Here is a 20501-nt window from a genome sequence, read left to right as displayed (position 1 = left end):
TTTCAGGGTGCGAGGTTTATGCTAGGATTGGATAGAATGGTAGTTTACATGTAATCAGTGTCATAGCTTCGGCCTGCAAATAAAGTCTTTCATGTCGAGGGATATACACCGGTTTTGGTGTCTGCCATTAAGATATGTATACTGCCTGGTCAAATAGAGACTGGACCTTGTAATTATTTACCAGATTGTACCTGACATTAAGATAAACGGAATTATTTTAGGTTGTATACATCCAAGATGCCACTGTATCAAATCATTCTGACAGGTGAGATTCTGTTCAGGTACGCAGTTACGTAATCCGCATACAGGTACACGTCTGTAATCGCTGATTTGTATGCAGTTTAGGCGGCTTTTTTGTGTTGCTCTGGGAAATATATAAAATGTCAGATGTTATTCAGTGGTAACCGGTGTTTCTCTAATGATTTTATCATTGAATAATCCATACCTGCTGGTACCTGTTAACTATCTAATTAGATTATACCTGTCCGCATTGATACTAATTGTGCTTGATTTTAGATTTTACAAGCCATATGCTTCTTGCCAGATAAAAATCGTATATCAAAGGTCTATAAATGATAATTATTGTGAATTTTCAAGAGGAAGAAAAATCATAAATCTCCCTCAAACTTAAGGAGACTTCAGATACTGTATTCAAGTAAGCCCTTTCCCTCATGTAAAATTATATTACTGTTTTTATCCTCAAATTAGCCCCCTCCCCTAGTATAAAATTTTAGTATTGTATTTATCCTCAAATAAGCCCCCTCCCCTAGTGTAAAATTTTGGTACCATATATTAATCCTCAAATTAGCTCCCTGCCCTATTGTAAAAGTTTAGTACCAATTCATCCTTAAATCCTTAAATCTCCATGTGTTACAGTTTTGTACCGTTTTTATCCACAAATGTGCCTCCTTTCCTAATTTGAAAGTTTAGTATTTCAAAGGTTTGGTGAGGACTTATTTTTGAACCACTAATATCCTGCTTTTTTAATATTGATGATTTTCAAAAAGTGAAGGGAGATTATTTGTTGGAAGGGGCTTATTTACAGATAAGTACGGCATATTGACATAGCTCGGACATCTTCCATCTGTAGATTCACCATATTTATAATGATTGGGGTAGCCTACCGAGATTTGTCAGGTAAATATCACTAGGTCACATAAAAGCTTGTAATCCTTAGTCAGGGTTATAAAACATAATTAACAGGTTAATATCACTAGATCACATAAAAGCTTGTAATCCCTTGTCAGGGTTATAAAACATAATTAACAGGCAATGCTAGAAATAATGGACATTTCTCGGGAACCATCAAACCTGTCTTGACATGATGCTTAATGAGCGTAATGTTGAGCCATTAAAAATGTATGATATATTGATCCGTAACATCACCATTACATTATAGGTATCAGCTATCAATAATATCATATTAATATCTACATATATGTATATAATTATTTTAGAAGCAAGACAAATCAATATTTTGTTCAAACTTAATCAGAATTGTGACCATTTTTCAAATGAAGAAAAATTTAAAAAGAAAAAAAAAAATTGCATACAGCAACACAGGTCCATTTTACCTCTTCTAGCTATGATGGTTCGTTGTAGAATCTGTATATAAACCATTTTGTGCTTTAGATCTTGTGTACAGAGGCTGAGTAACACATGTTACTTAATTGTGATGGTTCAGCCAGACAACACTATCTTATTCCATGTTGATACATAAAATCTAGATAATTTCAATGTTTAATGTTTTCTGTTAGATCAGGACCTTGTTCTTAAATAATTCTGTAGCTTATGAAGCCACATCATGCAGATTTAGAGTCTTTTCAAGATTGTGTTGAACTGTCTAATACTTCTCATACTCAACTTCTTCCTCTAACTCATTTTCAAATCTGAGGTGATAGATGCTTTCTCAAACCAGGAAATTTTTGTCTGTAGAATTATTTTATAATGCAAATTTTATGCAGCTACATTAAAACATATTCAAGTACAGTTAACATTACACATATAAATAACCTGCACATTTAAATTTGAGAGAATTGAGCAATTTTCTCTTTTAAATGAGGAAATATGCTGCAATTATATATATATTCTCATATTTTGTATCCCGATAACAGATCTTAGACCGCCTGCCGTCATGTATAAGACTTCAACATGACTTTTTTTTGTATTGTGCACGTTGCTGCCAGAGTACAGGAGAGTCGCAGTGGGGATGTTTGTAATATATGTATGGACCATGCTCCTGTTATCTATCATAGTAATGGTTTATTGAGGAAAATTATAACAAGATGAGAGAGTAATTGAGCAGTTGATAGGAAAGTGTAGCTGTACCAGCCAACAACAGATACTGTAATGGGTGCTAAAACATGACAAAATCATCTTTAATGTACATAAGACTTCCTCAAAGATACTGGATCTAATTATCATGCTTGGAGCTTGATTCTCTAAAAATTTCAACATTCAGTTAAGGTCTATCGACAAGTTGTCTTTTGGAGAAAAAAAAAGTTTGAGTTAAATCTATTTCAATATTTGACTGTAGAGTCTGGTAAAATGCAACACTGATTTCTTAATGGAATCCTTCTTGCATTTTGATGTAAATTTATACAGCTAGGTTGACTTTAGCATCCAAGCTGCAGTGCCTGAAACTCTATCGGGTCGACTATACACACATTTCCCTTTGTAAATTTTTATCATGTGTAGGCTGAACACATTGAATTGTTTACTATAGATATAAAACCGTTTTGGAAATATCAGAACAACATGGGACAACAATTGTATGGTTGGTATCAGGCTAAAGGGTTGTGTATTATTAATTGATGGGACTGGGAATCTCAGGGAGAGATCAACAGTTTGGGGAATATGAATGAAGCTGGAATCAATAAAGACTTGTGAGTCAGGGGTCCAATATCATCACTAACCATTACTCAGCCATAACCAGCCATAATTGTGGGGTCTGGTTCTGTGAGGATTCCGATGGTACACAAGTTACTGTACACATGCACGCATAGACTGTGACGCATAGACCGTGACGGTTGTGGCGGAACTGCAGGGAGGATTGATCATAGATGGAGGATCACTTAGGATTTGTCAGTCTCGTGAAGGATGCGTTAAGGATTTTATCAGTTGTGAACCAACATGTGCTTATGTGTAATATTGTGGCCATACTTGACTAACATGAAATTTTGACCTTGGTTGTCTTCAGATATTTTACAATGACCTTGAAATAGGTCATTTACAGGTATGGTATGGTGACCTTGATCTTGGTGATTTTCACATTTTATGGTGACCTTGACCTAGGTCATTTACAGGTTTTTTATGGTGACCTTGACCTTGGTGATTTTCACATACTTTATGGTGACCTTGACCTTGGTCATTTACAGGTATTTTATGGTGACCTTGACCATTATTAGGTTAGAAAAGGGATTACTAGGATATTGTTTCACTAGAATAGAAATGACAACCTTGACCTTGAATTTCTTGGCTACAGCATCAGTGCACTATAATATATATACAGATGAAATAGATATATGTTTGAAACAAACCAGAAATATCTACAATAGGCATATTTCCTGATTGATTTTTTCATAGAGGAAGTTTTATAACAATGGAAATCTCCAATATCGTCTGAAGTCATGTCGTGTAGAACATGCTGAATATTGATGGCGGGTAACATGTGTGATGGCAGAAAGTACCTATAGTATATAGTGACAGCAGGATTGTACATAGACTTATAAGCTCTGAAGTATGTAGGTATATATAGGTAACGTTGGGACTGAGATCAGAAGTATATAGGTATATATAAGTAACGTGGGGACTGAGATCAGAAGTATATAGGTATATATAAGTAACGTTGGGACTGAGATCAGAAGTATATAGGTATATATAAGTAACGTGGGGACTGACTTCGCCCAGGGATCCCTGACAGCCGAGCCCCGAGATGTGGACGTGGTACACATGCATTTAAATGATGATGATGTTCTTTTTAAGCACTAGTGTCAGAAAAAGCATTTACAACAATATAGAGTTTCCGTTATCTCAAACACTTTGAGGTGGACTTGCACTACCATTTGCTAGAGATAGAATCGGACTGGAAATATTGAAATGTGTTGGCTGGACTTCGGGGGTGAGCACTGGATCAGATCGTCTGCAGTCATTATAATAAATGTTTCTGCCAAAAAACGTGATCGACTTGAAGGGAAACATTGGCTACAGTAGTATAGAATAACCTCATAACTACTGAAGGTCGTATTGAGTAAGGCTGGATACTCGAGTTCTGGTGAAGGGAAACATTGGCTACAGTAGTATAGAATAACCTCATAACTACTGAAGGAGTATCGAGTACGGCTGGATACTCGAGTTCTGGTGAAGGGAAACATTGGCTACAGTATTATAGGATAACCTCATAACTACTGAAGGAGTATCGAGTACGGCTGGATACTCGAGTTCTGGTGAAGGGAAACATTGGCTACAGTATTATAGAATAACCTCATAACTACTGAAGGAGTATCGAGTACTGCTGGATACTCGAGTTCTGGTGAAGGGAAACATTGGCTACAGTATTATAGGATAACCTCATAACTACTGAAGGAGTATTGAGTACGGCTGGATACTCGAGTTCTGGTGAAGGGAAACATTGGCTACAGTATTATAGGATAACCTCATAACTACTGAAGGAGTATTGAGTACGGCTGGATACTCGAGTTCTGGTGAAGGGAAACATTGGCTACAGTATTATAGAATAACCTCATAACTACTGAAGGAGTATCGAGTACTGCTGGATACTCGAGTTCTGGTGAAGGGAAACATTGGCTACAGTATTATAGAATAACCTCATAACTACTGAAGGAGTATTGAGTACGGCTGGATACTCGAGTTCTGGTGAAGGGAAACATTGGCTACAGTAGTATAGAATAACCTTATAACTACTGAAGGAGTATCGAGTACGGCTGGATACTCGAGTTCTGGTACGTACTCCACAAGAAAGTCCACAGCACTGTAGCATTGACTCTTGCCAGACATCTTGGTGAAATGTCTTTCAGTTAGGTCTGCAGACAATTAGTGTTGGTTATATTGGACACGTTTACAGCTGTATAGTGATAATGGGCCGAACACATCACCTGTGTCTGACTAGTGTGGCTGAGTACCTGATGATCGTGGCTGAGTGACAGGTCTAGTGAAGACTACTCACTGCTCTTAAAGCTCCGTTGACAACCAGGGATGTTGAGTGATTGAAGGCCTCTAGAGATAAAAATAATGAACGGCTAACCTACATGTGAATGAAGAAATTAATGCTGTTTGGGGAGGAACAAGATATGTAAAAACTGCTGAAGTCAATGAAATATAGATGAGCTTGGATGTTAGTGTGAACAGCTGTAGAATGAGGCATTGTCTACACATGTACAGTTGTAGGTATAGGAGAGCGTCTTCAGCTGGATGTGGTAATATAATGGCCGTATTGTACGTCCAGCACGTGCTGTGCTATTCTGGGTATACACTTTAAATCTGAATGATACTCACACAGAAGTCGATTCTGAAATCTCACCTGGAAATTGATTCAACATATTTCACTGGGAAACTTATAAACTTGGCGTTACTGGTACTATAGCTACACAATGTAACAACTGTAATTCTTTCTACCTTGGCTTTGATGTGAAATGGATTATGATGCAGTATTGGATAGTTGATATTACCTACAAAATCTGAATTCCCTGATTTTGTTTGTATTTCACTGGGAAAGTTACAACCTTGGCGTTCCTGGTACTAGCTAACAACTGTAATTCTTTCTACCTTGGCTTTGATGTGAAATGGATTATAGATGCCTTTGATGATAGTTGATATTACATACAAAATCTGAATTCCCGATTTCCCACGTGAAATTGATTCTACCTGGTGTGTGAGGAGTCAATTACCAAAAAAAATCTCTCAATAGGTATAAAGTTACTCCTAATTATCCACAGGAGAATTTTAATCCACCAGATTCAAGGACTTGTACTTACAACTTTCTTTGACATGCAGGTGTATACTATTTAACACTGGCTGTAAGAACTGTTAAATATAGGGTTTGGGAGTAAAAAAAAGATACATCTAATACTGTGTAGACAAATGTCAAAGCAAAATAAATGGTCGGAGTGATAAGATAAGGATGAGGCTATTGTATTGCGAGAACTTGGACTCGATGATGGACTAAACATTTTCACATCACGGGGTTGTTGACTGTCTCTACCGATCCAATTAGCCAGCTTACCTGGTATTGATTTGTTTTAATTACACCTTAGCCAGGTAAGTCAAGGCTTTGTGTATAATCACGGATCGTCTACACGAGATTAATCTCCAACACTCTCAAACTACATGGCAGAGTCGGATTATAAAGTCGAGTCTGTATTCCTTCTGTCAGCATTTATTTAAAGGTTTAACCGGAATTAAACACCGAAAATCTGCCTGAAGAATGCTCCTGTGCGATCAGAGGGTTTTCGTGAATTGGATAAGTTGACAGAATGCTGTAATATCTGTGAGAAGTTATTGCGTAGAATTTTAAAATTGTTTGCTGTTGATTCTACTACTAAAATCTGCTGACTAGAATATTATATTAGAATCTGTGTGGCCCCTACCAGAGATAGCCGGTGACCTACTGTACGTGAGTTAAAAGTGAAATTACGACGTCTTTCTCCAGTGTCAATATATATTACCGCAATCGAAATTGTGGCCTTCTGACGAGGAAGCTTACAGGTGAACACTGGTGTTTTATATAACGGTGATGTGACATATTCAGAATCAAAACTTGTGTAGGGAGCGCTCAAGGTTTGACAGTTTTCTATGCTGTTTCATAATCCCTGCACAGAATTTTACGGATGAACGGATTCGTATCAATAATTGTGAGCAGTTAAACTACCAAAATAGACATGTTCTGAACTGATATTTAAAAGTGTATGCTTAAAGATATTCGACACAATTGAAAGGTGTGGATCTCGGCCAAAAACTTTTCTATAACCTACAGTTTGATGTATTGTGCGATACGCCTACATACAGATTGAGACCATGCAGGAATTTGTTGGTATTAATTAATGTAAATAAATCAAAATCGGATGTTAAAAAGGGCACTGATTATATATGCAGACAACATTTTTGTGTACAGGTAAAACTAGGGAAAACAGCCTGGGGAGATATTCCGCGATATCTGGTTGTCTACTTCGTACAACCGTACAAGTAACAAACATTCATATGTAATGGGTATCAGGTATGATATAAAAGTCTGAAAGGAACATTCACGAGACGATGAAATGGATTACACAGTACTCTTCAATCTTTTCAGATACTTTTGAATGCTATAAATACATGATTTAGTGTTTTAAAAACCAGTGAAGCAAGTCAAGTGGCGGAGCGATATTGTGTAATCATCTACTAGAGAAACGTTGGACATGATAGTTATATCGCGACGGAACAATAAACCAGCCGAGTGTTGTATCATAAAGTTTGAGTTCCATTTAAGACCTTTATCTAAAATGGAGCAACACAAATATGGATCGGTACTTTTACTCGGGGCTATAAATGTAAGCCCGATCAGTTTGGCCTAGACACCCTACGTCTGACGGAGTTAAAGGGACACACTAGGCTGACCAGTATTTAAAGAGACACTCCTAAGTCTTGACATCAGTAGGGTATCTAGATTTAAACCTGACTGGCATGTCGCTCACAGGCCTAGCGTGAATGACATTTCTAATGTTGTGTAATAATTCTGCACTAACTTTCATAAGGAGGATTCTGAAAACCTGTAGAGAAACAGTATGTGTCTTGAGCTGAACTGCTGAAGTATTAGCCGATATTAACTTACGATTACTGTAGGATTACATCACGATTCAACCATCACATCTTCATATTCGACACATATTGGAAACTTGAAATCTCTGAATTCTTCTGTCGGATCGCCTTGGCTTAGAACCATTGAATCATTTTCTGATCTAGAAGAAATTTTCATTTTGAATTTCTTGACCTAACTGACATTTATTTTTGACATTACCATTATTTTAAGCCTTATAGATATTTTGACATTGGACCTCGGTCATATATTCTATGGCAAGTATTTGATATTTGTGACTACAAGTCTTGAGACCTTTGGGTTTTGACATGCTGGCCAAGGACGACTAGACATTCATACCATTTCTAGAATTGTGTTTGATGAGGTAGCTTTATGATGTTGATATTCTTAATCTACTGATGAACATTATTAGTTTGTTGACAAGATAGTTTAGCCACCAGCCTCAGCAACATTATACGTTGATTTTAGGTCTACACTATTCTCTCAACAATCCAGGAGTCGCAAACGCTTACCAGACAGTGGAATTTAGAATATTTCAAGAAAGAAAGTTTTTTTGGCAGAAAAGAATTTTGTTGGAAAATGTTTACTTAATTTGATGATGAAGACAACGGCTGTGTAAGAAGTGTTAGCTGAAACTCACCTGTTTTCTGTCTGATACCAAGCTTTTCATCAGACAAAACAAAACCCTGTTGTGGCCGTGATGACGGCACAGATAGCACACTGCACATGCATTTTCAAGTCGTCTGAGGTTTAGATTGCGGCAAAAATGAGAAGTGGTTTGGTATCTCAAACTGGATGTGATTTATAGAGGAAGTGATAGAAATTACAAATTAGCAACATGGATAAAAGTAACAAATTGATGAAGGTGAATTCGAAGGCCACACCACAAAATGGGAAGCCCAAGAAACCGCTGGCCACCATCATCGGAGCTATGAAAGGTAGGGTCCGGTGTTATGGAGAAATCTTGCTAGACAATTAATATAGATCTAAAAAAAAAAAAAAAAAAAGGCTGGGTTCCATATAATGTGTGAAAACTTCAATCTTTAAAATGAAAACAATTTTAAATTTTTTCGATTTGAAATATTGCCACTTAGAAAATCCCACATTTTGGAAAAAAGTTGGAAAATAAAAAAAATGTTTGTACATCAAAAATAGAACAGATTGATGAGGTTATAACTAATGGTACTCATACACAGACTTTCTTATATGAACCTGAAGTACCAAGGTAGTTTTAGAGTAGTACAAAAAACGATATTTTAAGGGAATCTTAGACTTAGGGCCTAGTTGTTCAAAAGTTAATTAGCTTGATCACTTGATTAGTGAAAGTCTTCAAAATCTGAGGTTACATGTGTATGCTTTATAGATAGACAGGTAGGAAGAGACTGATGAATATTATAGTTTCTTAAAATTATTTTATCAGGATTTAAAAATTGTTAATAAACTATGATTAGCCTAATCACCCTTTGAACAACTGGGCCCTGGTTTAAAATTTGTAAAACATTCATTTTCACTGACAGAGGTTTTCTCCTGGTAGAGTTGGTATTTTTGCAGCAGAGGTAACATGCTGTACATGTAACACCCCAGCGGAGATCGTATCCGTGAGATAACACTTGCGTCTCATCCATTACTTGGTCAGTCAATCATCCAGAGTACTTGTAAAAATCTGTCCCTAAACTCCACACTCAATAACCAGATGCAAGTAATTTCCTTTTAACTTCCCATATAAATGTTTTGAAATAGACATTGCAGAGTTCGTTTCCACTAATAAATGTCTATTTCAATTCCGTAATGTTAACAGCATCTCCAAAAGAGAAATGTTTATAATCAAAAGTTGTAATTTCTTTTCTGGTTTGAACATTGCCTCAATGCTGGGTTTAGTTCTAAAGCTCCCTGAATAGTGAACTGGATGGGGGCAGAGCTAATGTGCTTCTGACATAGGAACTTCAAACGTTCACAAGATAGAACTATTGTTTGTGAAGGGGTCAAACTCCCTGATATTGCAACATAGTAAATCTCAAACCTTTGAATTCACTTTTCTGTGTGAGTCAGTTGCTCATAATTGTGGCTTATGAATCTCTTGATTGATTTAATTAGGTTATTTAAGGACCCATTAAAAGAAAAAGTACAATTTAATGGACTTGTGATCCAAATGAAAACAGCATTTACTAGATGTAGATAGCAGTGGAGCTAACTTGACTCTGTATGATAAAAGTTGTTGTTCTTTAGGTTTGCAGTGATAAAAATGTCGCCTCATATTATGCTTAAATCAAAGCTTAAATTGGTAACTATGCAGTGACCTAGGAAAAAAAATTCAATGTAAAGAAATCTATTTAAAGATATCTTTATTGCAATTCATTTGCTTAATTAACAAATTCATAGTAATATAATTTATCTGTGTACAGATGTGACGTCTATAGCCAAAACCTGTCTATAAAGATCACATTTATAGCCAATACCTGTATATAAAGGTCATATCTATATTACAAATACCTGTCTATAGAGGTCACCTCTACATAACCAATACCTGTCTATACAGGCCACCTCTACATAACCAATACCTGTCTATAGAGGTCACCTCAACACAACCAATACCTGTCTATAGAGGCCACCTCTACATAACCAATATCTGTCTATAGAGGCCACCTCTACATAACCAATACCTGTCTATAGAGGTCACCTCTATATAACCAATACCTGTCTATAGAGGCCACCTCTACATAACCAATACCTGTCTATAGAGGCCACCTCTACATAACCAATACCTGTCTATAGAGGCCACCTCTACATAACCAATACCTGTCTATAAAGGTATATACCCAGTTTACAGTGTTTTGAGGTCACCTCAGAGTACTCTAACCCTACCTGTACCTTGACATTAATGCTACGCCCCAGTTTTAACCGACTATAGATACAATGCTGTGTCAGTTAACACCTGTCTGTTTATAAAAAAAAGGCCTGTACAGTTGTCTCTTTTATATATTTCTGATTTTACAGTTATATATACACAATGTGTTTGCTGAACCGGACCGGTTTGGAAATAAAAGACGTGTTTTTGAATATGTTGCAGCTGAGATCTGACAAAATTTCTGTATCTTATATAACAATGGACGTTTGGATGACAAATGTATGGCTGAAATAGTTTGGGTTGATGCCAGGTTTGAGGTTTAATATTTTGGGTAGAATGTTTTGTGAGACAATGATAAACTATATGTGAGTGTCCACTGTTACACTTTAAAGATTTATGAGGATTCCACTATCCTGTATGGGGTTTGTCTATTCAGGGAGCTCTGCTGGGGGTCCCGCCTGATCCAGGCTTGGTAAGGGATCAGTGGCGCGGGATCCTTATAAATGAGGCTTCGTCAGGACAATGTTGGCACCGAAGGATTTGATACCTTAACACTGGTTATACTAAAAATCATTGTGAGTTTAGTTTACATTGAATTGACCGGACGGTAGTTTGATTTTGTCGGGGATTGCGCCTGCTTTGGGGTCTCGTTTCTTCTTGTTGTCCTCAAGTACACAAACTCAGGTGCAAATACACAGTATTTTCTATGTCTGGTTTTACTCTGTATTGAAGGACGTGGAATTTAATTCCAACCCAGTTACAGTCAACTGGTGTTACACATTATTACTAAGTTATTAATAAAGGGTTTTAAGTCAGTAAGTATTTGTATAGAATCTGGTGTTGTTACTCTATAAAAATGTTTGATATTGAATTTAAAGCCTCATAACTGTTACTCGTTCATGCATATATATTAATGACGATTTGTCGTCTCCTTTTGAGCATTAAATGGGTGGATATTTACCCTAAATTGATGGTATATATTGGTCGGTATATGTACACCATGCGTCTGTGTAACATATTAATCAGTCTTTTCAGAATGCTACAATAAATCAGTAATAAATCAGATATTAGTTACACAATGTTGATGATTTATCCTAGTCTTCTTTCTTTCTTTCTTTCTTTTTTTTCTTTCTTTCTTTCTTTCTTTCTTTCTTTCTTTCTTTCTTTCTTTTCTTTTCTTTTCTTTTCTTTCCTTCCTTCCTTCCTTCCTTCTCCATTAATCCAGCATACAGATGTGCATTTAGTTAATCACTTTTCATGTTCTAGTGCATAAGTCCAAGGTGCATTGTACCTGTTAGTTCAAAAGTGTTAGATGATAATGTATATTTAGTTCACATTTTGCAATAATGTTGGATGTATTTAGTTCAATTTCTAACCCATCTGTGTGTAATGTAGCTATCAAAGGCCAATATCATTTGGGACAGCTGCTAATAAAACACTGTTCTCTTTGTATCATAATTCCATTATAATTAGGTGTATATTGTACAGGTGTATGAGTGAGTTAATTATCTCCCCTTTATTGAGTTATCTCCCCTTTAAGTATATAAATGGTTATACATTTTTGTATTGTAATCAACTCATTATTTAAAATACACAATTTTATTAGTAATACATATGGTACGGTGGCTGAGATTTACTGCTTCATCTTACAGAACTCCACAAACAGCACCGAGACAAATTGGAGGACATCACTCACAGATTTGAAAGCATGAAGATGAACCTGTCTGTAAGTATCACATGACCACTGTAAAGTGTCACATGATGTTAATTAACGTACATACCCTTCATCGTTGGAAGGGTCTTCAGGTGCTTTACCAAATTTGTGAGCTTCGTTACCCTTGGGTGTCACGTTTGCCCGGGGGTAGTCAGATATCAGAAATACAAGAAATGTCTTTTAGTTGCTGATCGGACCAAAGATGGTTGATAACATGTCGATCCAGACACTTGCATTGAAACTTTTCTACACACGTGAATCCCATACTGTAAACATGGAAATTTATGCGAGGGGGAAATTTACGCTAATTACACGGACTCCTTTTGATCGCGAAAATTTTCCCTGTGCGTATTATTTTGATATCAATTTTCATAATCTCGAACTACAAACAAAGGTGGATGGATTTAGTTTACATATCGAAATTGCGAAAATAACCACGTTTACAGCAGGACAATCATGGTTGTTTTTTTGTATGTAGTGTATAATGTTTGTAGAGCCTTTGTTTCAATATCATTATTTAAATTGAAGGATAAAGTGGAGAGCCTGAGGTACGAGTGTGATGACCTCCGAGTGAGGGCCAGGATGAGTGAGGAGGCGCTCATGAGGGACTCGGACTACAAAGTACAGGTAAAAATCTCTCTCATATGGAGCCCCCCAGTTATTGTGAAATTCAAATTTCGTATTATTTGTCGCTAAAACTAGAGCTAATTATACAGATCCCCTGATTCAGAAACTGTGAACTACAGACGAAATACTGTTATAAGTTTGGAACTGTTCTTACAGATGGCACTGGCACCATTTAGGAATATGCCAGAGGAGATTCGGAGTCTGAAGCTTGTCGTGGAGATGAGGAATGAAGAGATACAGAAACTGAGACAACGGAACATTCAGCTCGAGAAACAGGTAAGGTTGATGGATCCTGTATGGGTCGGATATCGTACGATTAGTCACAAGCTGAGGTTGACACTAACTTAATCACCTTGACAGCCCGTTACCCCGACACTGAGGAAAAAAACTGAATTTTAGATGAAGTATCCTTCATTCTAGTTCATTCTGAGCAAAGAAATAATAGATCTTACACCAAATGGTTTTATAAAAAAAAGTTTTGAAAATGAAATTATTGAAGTAAATAAGAAAACTTTAACTGGACATTATACATTTGGCTAAAAATGTTGGCAGCCTGGTCTGTTCATTCTGGCAGCCCGACCAGATTCCAGTAAGTGTTCATCCCTGGAGTCACAAGACTCAACTAAACACTGTTAGATAGCTCCGTTTACCACTAAAATGTCCACCTGAAACCTGAAAGGTTATGAACACACATACACACATACACATGTACACATGTACCTGTATTTATAAACTTTCCATCCGTCTTGACATGTATGTAAAGCTAAATTTGTCAGTTCTTCATTCCTTCCATGGATTTTTATCAACCTGCATCAAATGATATAGGCCCATGATATCTCAGACAAGTTTTTATACCCCCGCAACGAAGTAAGAGGTATACTGGAATCAGGTTGTCTGTCCGTCCGTCTGTAGACACATTTTGTCCGGACAATTCCTCCTAAACCGATGGGCCAATTCCAATGAAACTTCACACAAATATTAATGATCATGTTTAGATGTGCATGCCACTTCTTTTTCTTAAAATTATGGTTGCTATGGCAACTGGTCACTATAAACAGGTTTTCCGATAAGAACCATAACTTTTAGTTTGTCCGGACAACTTCTCCTAAACCGATGGGCCAATTCCAATGAAACTTCACACGAATATTAATGATCATGTGTAGATGTGTATGCCACTTTCTTTTTCTCAAAATTATGGTTGCTATGGCAACTGGTCACTATAAACAGGTTTTCCGATAAGAACTAGAACTTTAAGTTTGTCTGGACAACTCCTCCTAAACCGAAGGGCCGATTTCAATGGAACTTCACACGAATATAGAGGACCATATGTAGATGTGCATGCCACTTTCTTTTTCTCAAAATTATGGTTGCTATGGCAACTGGTCACTATATCACTGGGTTATCTTAGTTAGCCTCTAACTAACAGTTCCAATTCACCATTGCCTTGTGCAGATGGCGGGGGTATTAGTCAGCCATCCTGGTTCTAGTTGGGTTTTTGGGGCAAGGTCAAGGTCACTGTTACTATTTTTAGTGTGGGCCGGTATGGGACATGTAATGCTTTAGCACTACCCAGTACGCTTGTTGGATGCTGGTTCTATGGAGATTTTTTCTTACTTGATTTATCAATGCTGTTCATCTGCGTCTAGATTGAAGTGTAATGACGAAATAAATCACAAACCAGAGCATTAAGGATTTTATCAAATGAATATTTGACAGATTAAAATCTCCCAGTATACATGTACTGAAAATAATCCAGGTGGATTTGGTCGGGAGGATTTTCTTAAGAAGAATAATGGTCACTATATCCAGACCTTGTTGTGTTTCAGGTTGAGGAGCTGGCCAATACCAAGGAGAAGGTAAACAGCCTACAACAGAAACTGGAGAACTCTGAGGCCATCCTCAGCATGAAGACGGACCATGAGAAGTAAGCTTAGCTGTCACATTACTCACAACTAAGTAACTTGAATGCCTTGCGCTGGTCTTTGATCAGCCAAAAATGTATTCTTATCAAGATTTTATGTTCAGGTTTTAAATTGTTTTACCATTCAAGTTTCGGTATTTACTATCAAGAGTGTTTTTGTAGTTTGAGTCAGGAAATTCTGAATTTGATATTGAAAACTAGGTTTTGGTTTTGTCACTTTGAATGAAATAGATACTGTGTATTCTAATACACCTGAATTACTGTTGGGAGGTAAAATAATCGTTGTCTTCTCTATTTCAGACAATTACACGGAAAGTGTCAGATCTTGATGAGGAAATATGACAAGGAAAACAAGGCCAACAAACGCCTGTCCATGGACTACGAGGAACTCGTCTGGAAGATGAACCAGAGTGGGGAGCTAGGATCGCAGGAAAACCTATGGAGTGCAGGAAGTCAATCCCCCACCCCTGATGCCAGCTCCCCGGGGCTGGGGCGGCGTACACGCTCCCCTGCAGTGTGTGATAACGAGAGACTCAACAGAAATCCGGTTTACCGCCGTTCTCTTTCCTCCAACCCTACGGAGACGGACGGCGACAAGAGGCTGAAGAGGAGGTCTGCAAACTACCTCCTGGAGGACAGGAAAACCTCCCCAACAGGTAGTCCTCTACACAAGCGTCCTCATGGTTCAGCATCCTCAACTTCCTCTTCCCCTCTCCATCACAGTTATAATGAAGGCGAAATGTCCAATGGGAGGACAGACCGGATGATCCACTCCCTAAATGACATGGATGTGTTTGAGGAGCCCCAGGCGCTCCCCTCACCGCCGCATCCCTGTGAAATGGAAGGAAGCCTAACTTCCTTTTCGTCTTCCTCCGACTCCCCGGAGAATGACCCGGTGTTAGAGTCGACAGACTGCCTCAGGCGGGACGAGGAAGGAGACAATACAAAGACTCTTACTTCCAGCAGGAGCATCACAATGCCTGACCTGCCTTTTGTGGATAGTGACAAATGTGAGGAAGGGACTGGACAGGATGAGGGGGTGTGTCTGACCGAGGAGCAAGGAGAGGATCAAGCCTCGGACATGTCCCATTCTACGGAGTCCAATGCATATTCCAACTCATCCTCTCTCCTGTGGGACTATGAGAAAATGGACTCCGCGAAGTCAATGGACTCTAGTCAAACTAGTGATACACTTCTGGAGCAGAATGGCTCAGAGGCATGGCAAACGGAGTCCATGACGTCCTCAAAGGGGATCTCGGCTTCCTCAAGTGCAGAGTGTGTGCTGCCCTCTAAGGAGGGTAAAGACAATGAAGGGCAGACAACTCAGGAAGTCACAACAGTCAAAACTCTACATGAATCAACAGTTTAATTGTATCATGTTAGCATATTGCTAATCCAGCAATGTATCTATATATACAACTTAACTATACAAGTGTTTAGAGTTTAAATCTGTCCTACATTTTAAAATGTTAATATTGAATGGATTTCGGTAACTTTTCCTCACTCTGCAATTTTTGAATTTTTGAGAAGAAACTTTTTCTTCAAAACATTTTGATGTGAAGGAATTTAAGTGTAACTTAAAAGTACCTTCTATAGTTTTTTTTTCGTTTTTTTTTTTCATTTTGTTCAGTTGAAACACTCTTTCAATCCCTCCTTTAATTTAACTAAATAGATCAGACAATTGTACAAGGATCAGATGAAGGGTTTTGATGAACCCGACTACATATTTAGAATTAGGTATGAAAAAATGGGGGAAGGGGAGACAATCCTATAGTTGTCTATACAGTCTGTGATAATATTGATAATATTGAGTGTAAAAGTAAGTATAAAGATAATTATATTCTCAACTTAAGCACATGTTCTGACAACTTTTGATATAGATAGGAAAGTTGGTAAAATTATGAATATTACTACAGGAGTCAAGCAGATAATACTTCAAATAAATGTTTAATGTGGGATGATAATAATGGCTGTTGAAAAGAAGCAGGATTTAAAAAATTGATCATTCTTGTATTTAAAGACCTTCATGTTTTATACTCAAATATCCAAAGCATCTGTAATATGTCGGCTGCTAAACAATTATTGGGGAAAATATTTATTTTTGAAGAGTACAGTGGAAGCATGATGTAACTGGTATCGATCATCATAACAAGATTCAGAGAAATTATAAAAAATTCTACCATATACAATTATATAGATTTTAGAGTGTAAAGGTTGGAAATCGTTCACTCAAGAGTTTGATTGAGTAGATAGATTAAAATAAATAGTTATGATTAATTGTGATTTTTCAATATGAAGGTGCTTTATATTAATTTTCATCCAAATCTGGTTGGACTATGGTCTACTGTTGATTATTGTTAATGATAATATGTGAGGAGTGTTCAGGAGTCAAATTGTATATATATATCTAGATCTGCAATAATTATCATACATATGACACCATTATGAAGGTTGTCACCTGTCACCATCACTCAATTTAACAGAATCTGTCTTAACCATCACTGCCAATTATAATACAGTGTAATCTGTCCGAACTGGACACTGAGTAGATTTTCACAGATTGACAGAATTGTATGTATAGAGAATGAAGCTCAAAGTTCGGTTTATGAAGGAGTCTAATTACACAGGTTTATAGTAAGATGGTAAACTGACCTGATATTCTGTTGTATATACAAATGTATATAAATCTCAAGTTCGGTTTATGGAGGTTTCCAATTACACAAGTTTATAACAAGATGATCAACCAATCTGAAATTCTGTAGATTTTCACAGATTGATAGAATTGTATGTATAGAGAATGAAGCTCAAAGTTCGGTTTATGAAGGAGTCTAATTACACAGGTTTATAGTAAGATGGTAAACTGACCTGATATTCTGTTGTATATACAAATGTATATATATCTCAAGTTCGGTTTATGAAGGTGTTTACATTACACAGGTTCATAGGTGGGGCATTGCTGTAATGATTGGTTTGCTAGTTATCCAAGTTCGGTTCAGGCAGATTACACTATGTGATTTATATACTGGAAATGACTTTTAGATGCCAGTTTTTGTGCCATTTTAGTCATCAATCACAACAAGTCCTGTTTTCTTGGAAAAAACAGAGGTTTTGCAGCATATTGTTTGACCTACAGTCTCATTGGGAGTAACACACCAGATAGGCAAAAACAGAGCTGATGCAGCATATGTTTGACCTGTAGTCGGGTCATGAAGCGTATGTTTGACCTGTAGTAGTCAGGTCATGCAGCGTATGTTTGACCTGTAGTCAGGTCATGCAGCGTATGTTTGACCTGTAGTCGGGTCATGCAGCGTATGTTTGACCTGTAGTCGGGTCATGCAGCGTATGTTTGACCTGTAGTAATTGGGTCATGCAGCGTATGTTTGACCTGTAGTCAGGTCATGCAGCGTATGTTTGACCTGTAGTCGGGTCATGCAGCGTATGTTTGACCTGTAGTCGGGTCATGCAGCGTATGTTTGACCTGTAGTCGGGTCATGCAGCGTATGTTTGACCTGTAGTCGGGTCATGCAGCGTATGTTTGACCTGTAGTCGGGTCATGCAGCGTATGTTTGACCTGTAGTCGGGTCATGAAGCGTATGTTTGACCTGTAGTAGTCAGGTCATGCAGCGTATGTTTGACCTGTAGTCAGGTCATGCAGCGTATGTTTGACCTGTAGTCGGGTCATGCAGCGTATGTTTGACCTGTAGTCGGGTCATGCAGCGTATGTTTGACCTGTAGTAATTGGGTCATGCAGCGTATGTTTGACCTGTAGTCGGGTCATGCAGCGTATGTTTGACCTGTAGTTCCATTGGTTGTAACACGTACACCAAATAGATTTGCTATATAATGTTTTTGTATTCGGGCATTTTAAAACCACTATTTCCTCAGCATCCCAGTAATAAGGGTTGAACAAAGAATTACTCTAAAAATCAATGTTGCATGCCAAATATATTGAAAATTATGCATTCAGGACTTTTAGCAGAGGCTTAAAATATTTATTTGAAATATTAACAGAAAACCAAAATTTATTATTAAAATAATGTACTTAAGTATAGATATATGCAAATTAATTATGAGTTTTCCCATATATATATATATAGATGTGATGTTGATGAAGCTGATTGTAAAGAAATCCATTTACAACTTATGATCTCAGAATTTATCCATATTTATTGTCATGTTGTATTCTCCTCTGAACATAAAATTCTGATTCAAATGCTGATGTTTGGCAACGGACCGTAGACCTCACAGAGTTATGTCCCTTGCTTCTCAAAATAAGTGCTTTTTACTCATTTTTTCGGTTGTTATGAAATTTACTTTCATTGCCTTATTTAAACAACTTTGCTTATTTTGTGAAATTGATTTCAATTAGAAATATATGTATCTTCCAATACCTTTCTCAGGATTTCATTGATTTGTAGAATTTAATTATATTTAGGTCTACAAAACTCCATCTAGTTCTATTCATTTCAGATAATATTGTCATACTTTCACTGAATTTTCACCTATGTCATATATAGATCATTGTATATATACAGGATCACGTATTGTCACCTGACATTTGTTCTACCTTTGGGTAAGTGTTGTATTTATGAAATCTCGGTACAGGATATTTATTGAATGCCAAGCCTACATTAGACAGACGGGGCATTTTTCCATTATTAGTCATCGTGATTTGTGATATTAAAGATTTTTGATGTTGTGTGTTTTAGTGCTGTATCACGTATATTTATATGTATTTATAGATTGTGTGTATGTGAGAGAGTGATTGTCAGATATCCCCGTCACTGTCACACGATTTCAGTCCCATAATTCCCTTTGGTTTTCGTAGATTCTCTCGGAGTCTTTTTGAGGAGAAAGAAAGCATGCAGCTGGGAAAATTTTTGGAAACTTTTTAATAAAATTTGAATTCACACAAATATAGATATGATATACATATATCAATCAGATTAAAACAGAAACAAGAAAATATGAGGTATATATTCGATATGACACGTACCAGTTAACTCCATTTTAGAGTACATTGTGGGGAGTTGTCTTTCTTGAGTTGTCGTGTAGAGATCCCAAATGCACTTTCAAAGTGTGTAAAATATAATTTTTAGGAAAGACAAAATTTATGCATATTCATATGTAAGATTTAGTGTAATTGCAATGAAAAAATATGTCACATATTTAGTAAATCATAAAAACTTCAACTTATAACTTCATGCAGGCAGTTAGAAAAGCCAACTTATAACTTCATGCAGGCAGTTAGAAAAGCTGACCATCATGCCTGCAGATTTTGATTAACAAATATTCACCAAGATAATCAAATACTAAAAAAGGGAAGAAAAATTAATATCATAGATATATCATTGAGTGTAAAGTCTTCTAATGGGACCAAGTCGACATCATCATCGAGAATTACATAATCCGAACAGCATCATGGTGATTAATGAAGGGTTTCAAGGGACAAATGGCAATACTGTGAAAGTGAAAGTCCTCATTTTTCACACAGCATTATACAGTTGAAAACTTAAACAAAGATGCTGTGTGGAGCCTTGAGGGGAGAGAGTGAGATTGATAAAGTTGTATATATATTCATTCC

General features: G+C 37.0%; 1 protein-coding gene and 1 long non-coding RNA gene across 3 annotated transcripts in view; one reads left to right on the top strand and one right to left on the bottom strand.

Annotated features, from left to right (window-relative positions):
• LOC117330198 overlaps nucleotides 1-17673 on the top strand; it is a 111808-nt gene extending 94135 nt beyond the window's left edge. Inside the window, exons 16-20 of the mRNA XM_033888421.1 lie at nucleotides 12308-12381; nucleotides 12898-12996; nucleotides 13153-13272; nucleotides 14823-14920; nucleotides 15218-17673. Coding sequence (XP_033744312.1) covers nucleotides 12308-12381; nucleotides 12898-12996; nucleotides 13153-13272; nucleotides 14823-14920; nucleotides 15218-16286 — 1460 coding nt within the window. The 3' untranslated portion in view covers nucleotides 16287-17673. The remainder of the gene's footprint in view (nucleotides 1-12307; nucleotides 12382-12897; nucleotides 12997-13152; nucleotides 13273-14822; nucleotides 14921-15217) is intronic.
• A 282-nt stretch (nucleotides 17674-17955) lies between these two features.
• LOC117329852 lies at nucleotides 17956-20134 on the bottom strand. Of its 2 annotated transcripts, none has more exons than XR_004533274.1 (3): nucleotides 18681-20134; nucleotides 18176-18646; nucleotides 17956-18110 (listed from the first exon to the last, which is right to left on the bottom strand). It is a non-coding gene; the product is annotated as an uncharacterized LOC117329852 (long non-coding RNA). The 2 variants fall into 2 exon arrangements; XR_004533273.1 differs by having other exon boundaries at nucleotides 18712-20134.
• Nucleotides 20135-20501: the final 367 nt, after the last annotated feature.

This window comes from Pecten maximus, chromosome 6 (genome assembly GCF_902652985.1).
Source record: "Pecten maximus chromosome 6, xPecMax1.1, whole genome shotgun sequence".
Lineage (NCBI taxonomy): Eukaryota > Metazoa > Mollusca > Bivalvia > Pectinida > Pectinidae > Pecten > Pecten maximus.
Note: the sequence above shows the minus strand (reverse complement) of the source record. Positions and strands in the feature narration are given on the sequence as shown.